Source organism: Dysidea avara, chromosome 5 (assembly GCF_963678975.1).
Source record: "Dysidea avara chromosome 5, odDysAvar1.4, whole genome shotgun sequence".
Lineage (NCBI taxonomy): Eukaryota > Metazoa > Porifera > Demospongiae > Dictyoceratida > Dysideidae > Dysidea > Dysidea avara.
In genome coordinates, this window is record NC_089276.1 from 41,890,728 (window position 1) to 41,905,304 (window position 14,577).

Below are 14,577 nucleotides of genomic sequence, written 5' to 3' on the forward strand. Positions count from 1 at the left end.
TATGACCCTCTGTGCTTCTTAGCATGGCAAGTTAATGACACCTCCCTTGATCAGCTTTTGGATATGACCATCCCTTGCTTTGCAAAGTTTCAGTACATTTACTATTGAGCCAGCTCAGAGCACTTTTATGGCTTCCATTAGACATTTTGTACTGATTTTACTTTTCAGGTTCTTTGAGTATGATTTGGTAATTTTAATGGCACCATATCTAATGTGAAATAGCAAATGTTGTACCAAGTTTGACGCTTTTATCAAAGAGTGAATGATTTTTTCACTTAGCCGCTCTACTATATAGTATATGTACGAGTCGAGCTGAAAACATTTACTAACTCATGAATACAATTACACATGATCTTGAAATCTGACTCATTTGTAGCACTGATCATGGGTGATCTGCTAAAAATCTTTTTGCTTAAATGCCTAACACAATATTAATTTACCTAAATTTTCACCATAGATTTCCTGTGGGGAAGCAAGCGCAGAGTCTCCTTCTCCTAAGCTTGTACTGGAGCCAAACCACACATGTCTGTTGTTGACACTTAAACTGTCACCACTAATCATCTGGTTGGCTGAAATGTTAGATCTCTTGAGAAATTCACTAGTTGTTTTCAAGATTGATCCAGCTCAACTTGTACATAGTATATGTAGCTACTGGAGTCCTGGGCAGCACTGTTGTTGATTGTACAAGAGTATAATCATTAAGGAAATGATGATGAAGGAGAGATATATGTCGGTACATAACTGTAACTAATGTTTCTTCAGCTGAACTGTTAGGTATGTGAATTGAACCGAACTACAGTATTAATATTTCTCATAATATTTTTTGCTTACAGCAGTAAGCTTAGGTAGACCTGCATCAATTATTCCAGCATAATTAATAGCATAATAGGCTGGAGTGCTATGCCTGCATAATGCTAGTATATTAGGTGGATATCATGAAACAATCAATGTTTGATGTTTATACCAATTTAGAAATTTGCTAGTACTCTAAACTGATGCATACAAGTTGATGTCACTTCTAAAAACCAGGTGCACATGCCATTAATGCTACCTCCTGATAGTTGTAAACATTAACTATTATGTTACAATTTTATATTGCAAGAATCTCAATTGATGCTCTAAATTTTCACTGAACCCTCATACTCTGTATTGAAAATGCAAATATTGAAATGTTCTCAGATTCAATTCCTGTAGGGGTATAGTACTGGCAAGCTTCTCATGGTACAGGTAATGTAACTTACAGTCATCCCACATAGTGTTGTTCCAGTTCTCAGTACTGGAACTAAAATAATTCCAATTCTAGCTCTTTTTATTCCAGTCCCAGTTCTAGAACAGGAATTTTGCTTTCTGGAACTGGAACTAGAACTATAAAGAAACTTCATCAAGTACTGGGAGTCTGCAACTAATACGGAACTGGAATTGGTCATAACCATACAGTATTTGCCAATGAGATTTTATGCTCTTTACAAGACCAGAATTTAATCTGCTGACAAAAACACACAATGTAGTATATCACCTGATCTGACAACAAAGGTGAGCAAACATACAGCAGCTTATCAGATCATGGGGCCAGATTATCAGACAGTAATCACTAAGAATGAACACTACACTTGTAGGAATTGTTTTCTATAAATTTTTGGCATTTTTGGATGTGTTTTTTAACTTAGCTGTCTGTTAGCAATGATCTATTTTTGTTCTCACTTTGCCTACCCAAATGAAAGATTACGCTAAAGGATGAAAACTGTATTTATGGTCTATTTTAAATTTCTTTTCATTATAATCTTCTACTGCAGTGGTAGTGGAAGGCGGAGCTAGAGCCTCCCCCCAACTTTCAGATGAGAGGGGCAGAGCTCCTCCAATTGTGACATACAAGTGTATCACGAGATTGAATATCATCATGGCTTCTAAACTGGCCACTACACATCTTGTAGTGGAAGTATTCATTTGTACGTATGTTGTACCTGAAAGATTTTAATTCACAATACAATTAAAGTGTCACCATGCAGACTTAATCTCGTAGCATCTATTCGTTTTTCAAAACAATTCTAGGGGGGCATGCCCCAGACCCCCAAGCATGTGTGCTTTGTACACTGTTGTAATCACTGCAACCATGAACAAGCCTTCAGCTAGCTTCCATACAAGTGTCAGCTCAAATAATTTTGAGCCTTTTCCAACTGTTTCATTTTCCCCCGCCTCTGAATACTTTCAATTGATTAGTGATTAGATCAGTCTCCATTTTTCTTAAAATCATGAGTTATTCTAATTTTTTCTATAAAATGTTTAACAAAATTTTGAGGCAGCAAAATAGATGTTGTTTTAATAGACAGAAAACCTATTATTTGTAAGATGCTTATATAGTGGCTATAGCTAGCAGAAATTGTCCTATTAGGAGTAGGTGACTGTTATGGTAGAGTATATATTATCACACGTGCTTATCGTGCTCAAAAATATTTGTTAGAATTCTTTTAGCCCATTATTCAGATATGGAAAGAGCCAATAAAGAAAAGCAGAAATGATTTTGTTTTGAACTACTACACAGGGTATCAAGATTATTCAACTAACTCTTTCCTCATATCTGACAGAGTTGATTATTTTTGTTAAATAATGGAAGCCATCCAAGCAGGAAGTCATTCAACATCATCAGTATCACTATAGTATTGTGTTGCTTAGTAACTTGTTATGTAACACTTTCACACCCCATCAAAGGAACCGCCCGGGCTACATGTAGCCCAGCTAGATACGAAATGTAGCAGGGCTACAACTAGGCTGTTTTGACAGCTAGACTATTTTGACATATAAGGAAGATCAGGAGTGAATGTGGGAATTACAACTATTATGCAGTGGCGTAGCTACCATTGAGGCAACCGAGGCAGCTGCCTCGGTAAAAATTCTCAACAGACTGAGTAGGCCTGAGTTTTGGCATCCCTGATTTTCTACTCAAAGGTTTATACTAGACAGCATTACTGTATCACACATAATAGAGTCTATGGCTGTAGTACTAAGCAGGGCCAGAGCCTACAGTGACGCGGTGCTGGATCACTTATCAGCTACTTGAATTTGTAAAAGATCGAGATACTCTAATAGAGCAGTCATCGTAATATACTCTAATAGAGCATTCAGTACATTTTAGCCACGGCACCGTCCCCAGTACACTCACTGTTTGGTCTGAATTATTTACATTTATGTTAATTGTATTAAACTACTTTTCAAAAGTTCCAATGAGTCAACTGCATGGCATGGCATTACATTGAGCTAATTGATCATACAAATCAGTTACAATAAGAAAATAGCCTCCACATGTCATTTCAAAGCATATATTTTCAAAATTTTCCTTGAGGGAGCATGCCCCCAGACTCCCAAGCTTGACATGCTTAGCACATGCAGTTGATCATCACATGAAAGAGATAATCTCTGACTTAAATATCACATCAGATCAATAAAAAGTATAGTGTACACGACTATGACCTTCATTGGAGTCCATGGATGGCCTAATCACTCAAACTATCTCTGCAGTAATTCAGCTTTTTGTGCTGGTTGAATACAATTAAACTATAGTTTAATAATTGCAGCATGGTATACTGTATCATTAACTAAGCCAGAGCATTACTTATGACATGCAGAAAAACAGTTTCTTCCATCCAACTAGAGTCAACCTGCAAATGTTGTAAATGTACCACCCATACTTGAAGGTATTTGTGAATCAGTTAAGTGAGAAGAGACCCTTTCAATTAGGTCAATGTAAAAACTTTGCCTCGGTAAGGATTTATTCCTGGCTAAAGATTTATTCCTGGCTACCCCACTGTTATGCAATACTTTGAAGTTGTATTTAAAGCCTTAAAGGTATTAAATCAATCAGTTTAAAGCCTTTGAAGTTACTTCATGTATTTGAGACTACTTTTGATGTGTAGTTTGGTATAGTTTCAACTATAACACTAGCACTTACTATGTAATGTTTTCAAAATGTATAAGAAACCTATAACACCAAGAGATAGTTTTATTGTGGGATTCAGTTTGTCTCAATTGAGAGCCACAGTAGACTCAATTGTAAGCCATATGAAACCCACAATGTAAAGTGCATCTTGCCTTTATAGGTTTTATATACATTTTAGTAGTTTTTAAAAGAAAGAAATACTTAACAACACAAATAGGCAGATCAAAGGAATTATTCCTTTGAGCAGATCAAAGGTATTATTTCTTTGATCTACCCATGCAAAGTGTTACATATTAGCTGTAACACGGAGCATTTGGGCTTTGCCTGAAATGTATGCCCTCCATTGCAGGCCCGAGGGCAGAGGGCATACATTTCAGGCAAAGCCCTCATGCCCGTGTTACAACTATTACATGTATAATAAATATGTTCTACCCTTGTACTTTTATTAGTTGTTTAAGTGGTTCGGTGTCCAGTCAACGAACATACTCCTTCAATGGCAAGCAACCGTTCACCCATGTGGACCTTGTCACAGAGACTGTACATTTTCCAATGTTACAAATCTCTTGATGTCACCAGATCATGACCCCCAATTGATCAGTGATTATTTAGATCAGTCACCTTTTGGTACTCTGTAGACGATGCATAATCATCCAATAAGTGTCATGGTGTTGTGAGTGTGTTATAAATAACAAGAGGCTAAAATGTTTCAGATCAGACACCACAGCTCATTATATATCCTCTATATAGCTACTACAAATATAATGAAAAGTTACTTTTGTACATTTGTGAACCATGTGACTGGTATTCATAACACTGATTCCACTAGTGCAACTACAGTACCCCAGTCTGACAGTGACCACCATTGTTACATGGAAAATATGGAAGATTATGAGTAGGACATGCAATCCAGTGGTGGATCTGATAGTGGCCAGTGCAGTTTTACTGATGGATCCTATCAAGATTTGTTAATAACAAGTAATCTTATCAATCTACCTTACACCCTTGCGATGAAACATCAGCTATATCAGTGCTACTTAAATAGGAATGAAAAACAATAATAACCCTGGAGGTTATAGTGAATGGTCATTATAATAGTACATAATAGCAATGCTTATGTTGTAGGCTCTGCTGTGTGTGATGCCACATTTGAAGAACAGTTGAATCAGTCTTTTTCAAGTACTTTCAGCTTTGTGATCAAGGGAATTGCACACAAGCACACCTCCATAATACAATGAATTACATGTACCCACTCCTCCAGCTAGTTGCATGTAAGAATGCATGCACCCACACACATATAAACAAGCAAATGCACTACAATCTTTTCCTGAGGTGTACAACTATATTTTCCTTTCATTTCTTGTAGTTGTAGCTGGGTGAAGGTTGGTGGTGACGAATACAAGCTGAAAACTGGTGTAATTGTTGAAGTTATTGATGATATGCTGACGATTGGAGTGATCCAAAAAAATTTTGTGGTTGATGAACAAACAATTATTTTTTGTTTAAATGTTTACAAATGTACATATGATACACATTATCATGCTTACATTCTAGGTGATGAGACCACTTGTCGGATAGTGTCACGCTCAAGTATATTTTATTCAGGAACAGTCCGCATCCATCCATCACACGTACATGAACTGTACGTGATAATTCTTTTGTACTTTACCATTTGCTTTATGTACACCGTAACCAATGTTACTAAATTAAAATAGTAAGTCAGATACCGAACTCCTACTGTGTATGCATTATATACTTCATTCATCCTGATGTTGTAGCTAACAGTAATGCTCTGATGACCTATGTGGAAATTAACAGTACATAGTTATAATAGTATATGTAACGAGATGCTCAGTTTGTATGAAGGTAAAAGTAACGGGCAATTGGAAACAGTGGAAACCGGAAATGGTCAAATCATCATAATTAAACATACCCTAGAGTGAAACCTTTGTTTAGTGGCCACCTTCTTATAAAGACCACATTGTAATTAGATCTCAAAAATAGGTGACCTTATAAGACCATTTCATGGTCCGCTGAAAGACCACCTCTTTACAAACGTCACGTCTTGTAATAATAGCTAAGATTCCAAGTATTCCATGGCTTTATCACAACAGCTAGGCCCTTACAGTAAAACCTCACTTAGTGTCACTTTTAAAGACCACGTGCACCTCCGTACAATGACTACATTGTAATTGGGTTCTAAATACAGGTAAGGCCACTTTGTGGTTACCTTTCATAAAGACCACCTCTTTACATGGTAATATTTGATAAGCTTCAAATATGTATTTCATGACTCATAGAAAGAGGTCAATGTCATCTCCCATAGTTTGGTCCACGCTTCACTCAAGTCATCTACCATTATTGCTTAGTTTGTACCAGAATGTGCCAGTCATGAAATCGATGATTGGAACCTAGGTGGAGAGGTGGTCTTTATAAAAGGTGACCATGAAGTGGTCTTGTAAGGTCAGTATGCCTTAGCTATCTTTGAGATCTAATTACAAAGTGGTCTTTATATGGAGGTGGTCATTAAATAAAGGTTTTTACTGTAGGGAATTTACATGATTTGATTGTTTCCAATTGCCCAAAAGTAACAGTTTACAATTGGACTGATTGAATGTACTGTATACCTTCAATGGTTTACTGGAAGCACCTGGTTGCTAGTGAAACAAATATGCAATCTATGCATAGGGCCCATGGGAAGGTAGAGACAAACGTCAAATAGTGTCAAGATGTAACAAGGCTAACCTGGGCACAAACCAGTGTTACAGGTGCTAAGTTGCAGTTTTAAAGTGGTGTGTGTATGCAGTGTTCTGCACTCTAAGCAGCTTCAACATTATTATTCCCACCCTCTCCACAAACAATTGCCATGGTTCAACTGGTGTTAGTGTGAAATGGTGCTTTAGCGAGAGAGCGAGTTAGGGGGATCAGAGTATGTAGGTCCCCACTACATGGTGGTAAAACCCTGATCATTTCTTTGGAATTGAACCATACATGACCTTATAGGAGGTCACATGATGTAAATTGTTTTAACAGTGCATTGTCAAGTTATGGAAAGGTTTGGGATTGTCTGAAGACATTATTGGGCTTGGCTGTGCCTAACCAATGCTGCCAAGTTGCCATGAAGGGAAATTGAGGCTGGTTTTAGGGTGACATTGTTTGGCTGGAAAAGCCCAGTTCTTCATTACCCCTAATATACAGGTTATCCTACAACAACCATCATTTCTGTTGTATGACATAATTTAAAACACCTCGATAGTCCCCACACAACACAAACCACCCACTATACAATATTGTTATCATCATATAACACATTAAATTATCATATAAAAAAGTCAACAAATCATGAGGAGGTAGTCATGGCAACTGTTCTAGAGTAGTGTTGGTATTATAATCCACAAGATGGACGACATAGTAACTCTTGGAGGTGAAGTAAGCAAAACAATGATAGATGTTACCAGAAGCAATGGCCACCGGTCGAGCACAACCTTCCTTTACTGTAAGAGGAGAGAGACATAAAAGTTGATATAACATATCAGTTACTGTTACCAATGACTAACAATGAATCTATACCAAAAAGATCACTGGGTATGACTACTCTACAGATGTCTCTACTGCTTAACTCTTATACCCACAAAGAATTTCTGGGGAATATATGTTCACACAATATGGGCATGCACGGTGACATTTGGTGGAGTAACTCAATTCTTATAGCCCAAAACAATAGTCTGTTCACTGGGCTACTTGGAGAATGTTAAAATAATTTTAATGACCACTTTAACTACTTGTTATGAAGTGATGAACAGCAGTGAGTCTTGTTCCAGAGTTTACTGCCGCCATATTTAAAATTCGTCAATATTATTTTCAGTGTCCAAACTTTTGATAGTTGTTGAGGTCAGTTTTGACAAGTCAAGTGTGACTGCATGGATATTTACAACCTTTAACACTACTTATTGATAAATTAGCATGGCTTCATGCATGCAAGTGGGTGTGGCTCACAGCAGACGCTAGCTTATTGTAAAAAAACTACAGGAACTTATATTTGATTAGCGGGCATGACAGCTTGCAGACATCAACATACATGATTCATGCATACCCATTGATAAAATGGTGAGGCTTCATGTATGCTTACATATGATACTGATAAATGGGTGTGGCTCATAAAAGAAACTGGATCCATTACACATGTGATCCAATCTAGGTCAGACCTTGATGACCCAACCTGTGAAAGTCACCAGACAGTAGCCATCCTACTGGTACCATGTGGTGACTGATCATTACCAAATCAGACACCACCCTAAGACGTGATGGATGGCAAAGCAAAGCAAACGGAACTTGCTATAAGTTGATAGTAGCAACTACCATCCAGTTACGGATCATTCTATAAAGGTACGTAAAGGGTTTACACACATCCTTGCCAAAGTATTATTTATACAGCTAGTTCTGGTCTACCATTTAGCATTAGGGTAAAACCCTAGGTAACATTTTACATCAAAAGTGTAGAATGACGTGAATATTGCCTTTTGCTAAAGCAGAATCAATAATCAATATAATAACGATATCGACAAATTATTGCGATATTGATATTTTTTGATATATCGCACACCACTAGTTATACCACCCCAAATAGAGATCATTTAGTGATGCCATTTTGAGGATCACATGATGTACACTCAGGGACCAAATGATCCACAAGAAGACTTACTAGAGGTATAATAGCGACACCAAACAGCTTGTGCTGCCATGGTGACCATCGAAGGATGAAGATGATGTATATCACTTATCGTCACGGTAACATCTGGACCATAATCAATTAGTGTAACAGTGATACCCTACAAGTTATAGTATACTGATAGTGTAACAATAATATCCTAATGACTTACCTCTGTATTAACATCTTTGATCTCCCCTCGATACCACACCCCCTGGTAACAAACAGCACAATGTGTCACCCCTTGCAACTGGTCGATGGTGGAGTAGTTAGAGGTGGTTCCCTCACAAAATTGTTGTAATAGTTTCTGAGAGTGTTCAATATTCTCTTGATTGGATACTATTTGTACCTAGATAACAAGAATAGACTATGAACTATTTCTGACATTTATAACACAAGATTTCTGAAGATGCTTTCTGAACGCCCCAAGTACACTTAGTTTAACAACCAAGTTAAAAAGCAGTGTCACTTTAGCTCACAAGTACAAATCAAAGAACATCATTCTTGAGGTTTTTACAATAGACAACCTATAGCCAGTTAAGACACTTCTGTGTGTAACTGTTGGAGTGTTTTTGTTACACTTCCTTAGCAACGTAATGAAGTAGGCATACACTATTCTAATACAACAATTGACAATTGAGATACAGGGTAATACTCTAATAGAAGCCCACCTCTACAATACCAAACACTTACCACAAATGCATCAGTTGTCATGGAGATGTAAGTGACCTTCACCAATTCAAACACTTCTTTTTGTAGTTTAACTGATGACATCACTGAAACAGTAAAAGAAATAACAGTGAAATATAAAAGAAATATTGGAAATAAAAATAACAAGTACACAAAAAAATTAGGAATTTTCAACTAGAATTAGGAATTTTCAACTAGAGTAGGGACCATAGCGAATCGATAAAAAGTACTGAAACAAGTTGGAGTAGTCCGTGATATTAAATCACCGTAAAACAATAAGAAGTGTTATATCCCTACTGTGCATTTCTTTCAGTACTTTTTATCGATGTGCTATGATCCCTACTCTAGTTGAAAATTCCTATTTTTTCGTGCACTTGTTTGTTAACTTTTTTTGTAAATAATTTTATTATTATGACTGGTGAACCCCCATGCATGCCGCATCTGAAATGGCACCGCGTGCCCCAGCTATATCAGCGATCGTCTGAAAAGTGAAGTATCCATTACGCTTCGTTGTCAGCTATGTTCAACCCGTTACACAGAATTTCGAATCAAGAACTGTTCGAAAAGCACCTCGTCAATCCATGCATACCAAAAGAAAGAAATTGTGCCGCGCGCCCCAATTATATTAATCATCGTCTGAAAAGTGAAGTATCCATTACGTTTCACTGTAGGATATGTTCAACCCGTTACACAGCAGTACGAATCAAGAATTGCTTGAAAAGCACCTCTGCAATCAAAATAGCCACTATGAAAAATACAGACAATTTCCACTACGAAGGGAAGCCATTACATGCTGCCAAATCGACACCTTTCGTTGTCAGCAAACATGAATGGGACACAAAGGAGGACACTGGTAAGTCCATGAAGAATGCATTGTACATACTGCGGTATGCCAAAAGGCACCTGTCGGGTCGAAGCGACGTTGAACAGTGAAAAAATCAAGCCCGTAGCCTTAACTGTTATCGAGTTACGCTTGTCTGAAGGCATCAGTCAGTTACTTACTCAGTCCATAGAGAATAAATTTAAAAAAAAAAATTTCTGTAGCAACTTGTTGAAAGCATTTCGGGTCGATTTGAAAGCTTTTTTGGACTTAGCTTTACCCAACCAATACGGTCTCATTGTTGTCAGGGAAAATCAAGGCTGGTTTTTGGGTGATATTATTTTGTGGGCCACACCTACTCCTTTGTGGTCCCTACTATACAGTTACTATCATACTGTATGATATTGAAATATTACACACACAGTACCATACATCAGGAAAAATTTGTCGCCAAAAATTTTTCATTGCTAGCTGTATTGACGAAAATTAAAACGACAAATTATTTTAACTATACGAATAATTCACACATACAAATATTGACATAGTCATTTCATCAAAAATTTTTCGTCAATTATGCTAGTGACGAAAATGTGTTAGATCAAAATTTTAATAGACGAAAATTTTCTTACAGTATACACAGTCTTACTGTAGCTAAAGTCATGTATGTTGTGGTGGCTGAAAGAAGGTTGTGAGGGTTCTGGGACACACTAGTGTCACCTACAGGCCTACCAACCCTTGGTTTCCCAGCACCTTTTTCCATACATTTTTTGTACTTCCTAGTGATTTTTTTCCCTGAGTAGATGGAAAGTTCTTTCTTTAAACTACTGGTTTATATTTAGTTAGTAACCTCTAAGCACAGATTAGAAATTTCCTTAAAAAAGGATTGTTTATGCCTTCAGGCAATATAATGCTATTTGTATTCCTATTCTTTCATGCAGTAGCAAACAACTTCATTCTAGTCATAAAACATCACAGAATATGCTTTTCTATTCCAATGTTTTTCTATAGGTAGCTGAATGTTGTGGCTATCCACTGAAATAGCAAAGATTCCTAATAGAGCAGTCATTGTATGTCGTAAAAATTATTGAAAATATTTAATGTTAAAATGCACCACAATCCTAATTAGACTATTTGACGATCACAACCATGCTACTATTTGACGATCACAACCATGCTACTATTTGATGATCACAACCATGCTACTATTTGACGATCACAACCATGCTCTCAACTGATCACTGGGTGTAGAGTAGTGCAGAAAATTTCATGATGATAGCTAAATGTATGAAAGAGTAGTATAAATGTTGTGCAATACTTGGGAAATGAAGGGTTAATGTATTCCAACTATTTCACTCACCTGTCCCATTTTGTGATACCCCATCAGGATCACAGTTGATATTATTAGAGTTGAGGTTTGTGTTTAGTGTGGTCTCAGGGGGATTACCCTCCTGTTGTGAACAACTGTCTTCACAGTCTCCATGACAATCAGTGTCATCAGACTTGTTGTTATCCTCACCAGCCTGTTCCCATGATAACCTATAACGTTTATGGATACCGATGGTTACACAACACATAATACTAACCCAAACAATTGTGGTTGTCCCCTGAGGCAATCATTAACATCTTCCTCATCATCACTGTCCTCAAGGTATAACCTTACCAGTGAAGGAGGTGTGTCTGATGTGGTCTAGATATGGAGGGAAGTGTTACTGTTCATTGTATAATAAGGTGATCGATTAAAACAAGTGTATGAAACAAGTTGATGTGCTACTTCTAAACACCAGTCATCATGAAGCTAGTTAACTCATCTGACCGACTAATGCACCTATCAATATTATGCCCCACCACCCCCCTCCCTGGCAAGGGTGGGGGAAAGGTGGAAATTTGACTTTTTCAAAATCAAATTCCCCACCCGTGGGGCATGACAAGTAGTCAAATCCCCACGTAGTGTACTTTGGGAAAGTAGGCTATTCTTGCAGGAGGTGCATAGCTTATAAAGTCAAGCAAGTGCTGAACAATCAAATGCCCCACTGGTGGAATGATTATTAAGGTCAAATTGGATCATATCCCCCACTATTCCCCCATGTACGCCCAGGAGGGGCTTAATATTGACAGGTGTACAGAGCTTTCCCCAGAAAAATAAAGTAGAGCAGTACAATTACCGTAGATTCCCTAAAAATTCGGCAGAAATAAATTAATTCAGATCGTGTCTGGCCGAACAATTAGGAAAAAATGTACCAGCCCGGTGCTATTGTCGAATTTTTAGGGATCTATCCCTAATGCAGTCTGCACGCTTCATGGCTATGTTATTTGCGATCCGTTTACTGCTTACTTTCTGGTATATACTATGATTGTCTACATTATCCAGGAGGAATGGTCAATGTCATTACTACATCACTTTTGAATACAATCACTCAGACGTAATATTAAGGATTTCAACAAGTAATAAAAAATAGAAATCACAATCAATAGTATTATTGAACTATCTCGTGATAAATCTCGCTACCAGATGCAGCATGAAGTGTTCCATGGCTAACAAAGCGTTATCTGAGGGCGTATCATGTTATAAGGAGATGTGGGGCCAGGAGAGATTTTATCCTGTGAACAGAAACGAAGATCGTTTTGCGGTAGTCGTGACGTCACACGATGATATCGTTGGGTACGTTCCCTGAACAATTTCACACTTGATGTTTCATCCAGCATCAATTGTGTGAGGTCACTGGGAATCCTCAAGAGACCTTCGTCAACTAGTGCTCCAAGTGCAGAAAAATTAGCGCGCTTATAATTAGAAACTTTCCTGCGCTTGCCGGAATTTAGAGCACATTGCATTCAAAGCATGGGGAGTGCCGAATATTTAGAGATGCCAAAATTTTAGGGAATCTACAGTATCAGTTTGCTACTAACATCAAAGTCAATTTGTTAATTATATGCATTCTTTTACCACATCAAAGAATTTTGAGCAAAGTACAGAGGTTCTGAACCACTCTACCACTCTTTAGGGAAGCCCCAAGCCCCCTGGTGCATAAGTATTACCATGTTAATATTTTAGCTAACATGCTTTATAGTTTGTGTTGTTTTTTCTGCAAAATCTCTCTTCAACAAAACCTTGAGGCTGCTATTCATTTTCATTAGTATATTAAAAATTATAAATTTAAAAATAAAGTAGGAATCCAAGCAGGAGTTAATCTAGGGGGGCACATGCCCCTCCTGGGTTAGCTATTGCCCCCCTAGGTTTATACCTAAAGCCTTGAGAAATGGAAAGGTTTAATTGATCCCAAAGTTGTATAATCCAATGGTCAATATTCAATGGCATCACAGTAAAATTTCACCAAAATTGAGATATTTACACCTAAATTTTCAAAATTTTCCTGGGGGAGCATGCCTCCAGACCCCCCTAGAATCCGAAGTGACTTACTTCTCCCCTCTCTAGGTTAATAGTCTGGGTTGAGCCCTGCCAAGCGATAAAAAGTAGCGAAATAAGAGATGAACGATGGTACAGCATAGCTCGGTTGGAAATTCCTACTTTGGCATGGCATAGCAATTATTTTGTGTTCAATGTCAAAGTAGGAATTTCCCACCGAGCTATGCTATAATAGCTACCATCGTTCATCTCTTGTTTCGCTACTTTTCATTGCTTGGATTCCTACTTTATTTGTAAATTTATAATTTTTAACTATACTAGTTTGTTTAGTTTTTGTTAAGGCATACAGCTAGCTATAAACATGTGACTGTTCAATTACGGTGACTGCTGTGTTAGAGTATCTCGAGGCAGCCTGCAAAGATGTGTGCTTGCCCAAAAAGGGGCGTGGTTTTGGTCGATTATCTCGAGTTAGCATTCCAAATTGAAGGTGTGTGGTCACTGAAATACAGCTAGTGCAAAAGGGGTGTGTCATCGTGGTTTTAGTTGGTAGATCAATAATGCGTAGAATGTGATCCTGTGACCTATCGTGAAAGCTATCAGTAGCCTCTGTCATAGATTATATAAGTAAGGAATATATAATCTATTCCTCCGTACAGTAGCGTAGTCTAAGCGCCTTAAATGATCTTGTGGCGTCTATTATGTTGCTTAAAGAAAGTGTTGATACCAAAAATGAATGCCTCGATATGGTTTCGAAGAAGACAAGCAGCCTAATTGAAGATAAAAGAAAAGATAAGGTGCAGAGGGCACACATTTGTCGGAACCCCAAAACGTACATCCCACTGGTGAGTTTGTTATTGTGGTGTAAAATGGTGGCCGTGCACTGTTTCGTTTGGCCTCTAGGCTTACAACTGTGGTCAGTCAGTCAGTCAGTCAGTCAGTCAGTCAGTCAGTCAGTCAGTCAGTCAGTCAGTCAGTCAGTCAGTCAGTCAGTCAGTCAGTCAGTCAGTCAGTCAGTCAGTCAGTCAGTCAGTCAGTCTAAAATTCCAAGTTTTGGCAATTTTTAAAATTCT

The 14,577-nt window shown here is 37.7% G+C and overlaps 1 protein-coding gene across 2 annotated transcripts in view; it reads right to left on the bottom strand.

Moving 5' to 3' along the window:
- Positions 1–7,218: 7,218 nt before the first annotated feature.
- The window catches only part of LOC136256861 (tudor domain-containing protein 7-like), a 62,269-nt gene continuing 54,910 nt past the window's right edge, over positions 7,219–14,577 (bottom strand). The window contains exons 29-34 of one of the 2 annotated variants that reach the window (XM_066049921.1): positions 11,730–11,833; positions 11,504–11,682; positions 9,330–9,412; positions 8,809–8,985; positions 8,631–8,757; positions 7,219–7,422 (exon numbers count right to left, since the gene is read on the bottom strand). In XM_066049921.1, coding sequence (XP_065905993.1) covers positions 7,283–7,422; positions 8,631–8,757; positions 8,809–8,985; positions 9,330–9,412; positions 11,504–11,682; positions 11,730–11,833 — 810 coding nt within the window. In that variant the 3' untranslated portion in view covers positions 7,219–7,282. Of the gene's footprint in view, positions 7,423–8,630; positions 8,758–8,808; positions 8,986–9,329; positions 9,413–9,442; positions 11,423–11,503; positions 11,683–11,729; positions 11,834–14,577 lie in introns of those variants that run through there. The other variant, XM_066049922.1, reaches the window with a different exon arrangement.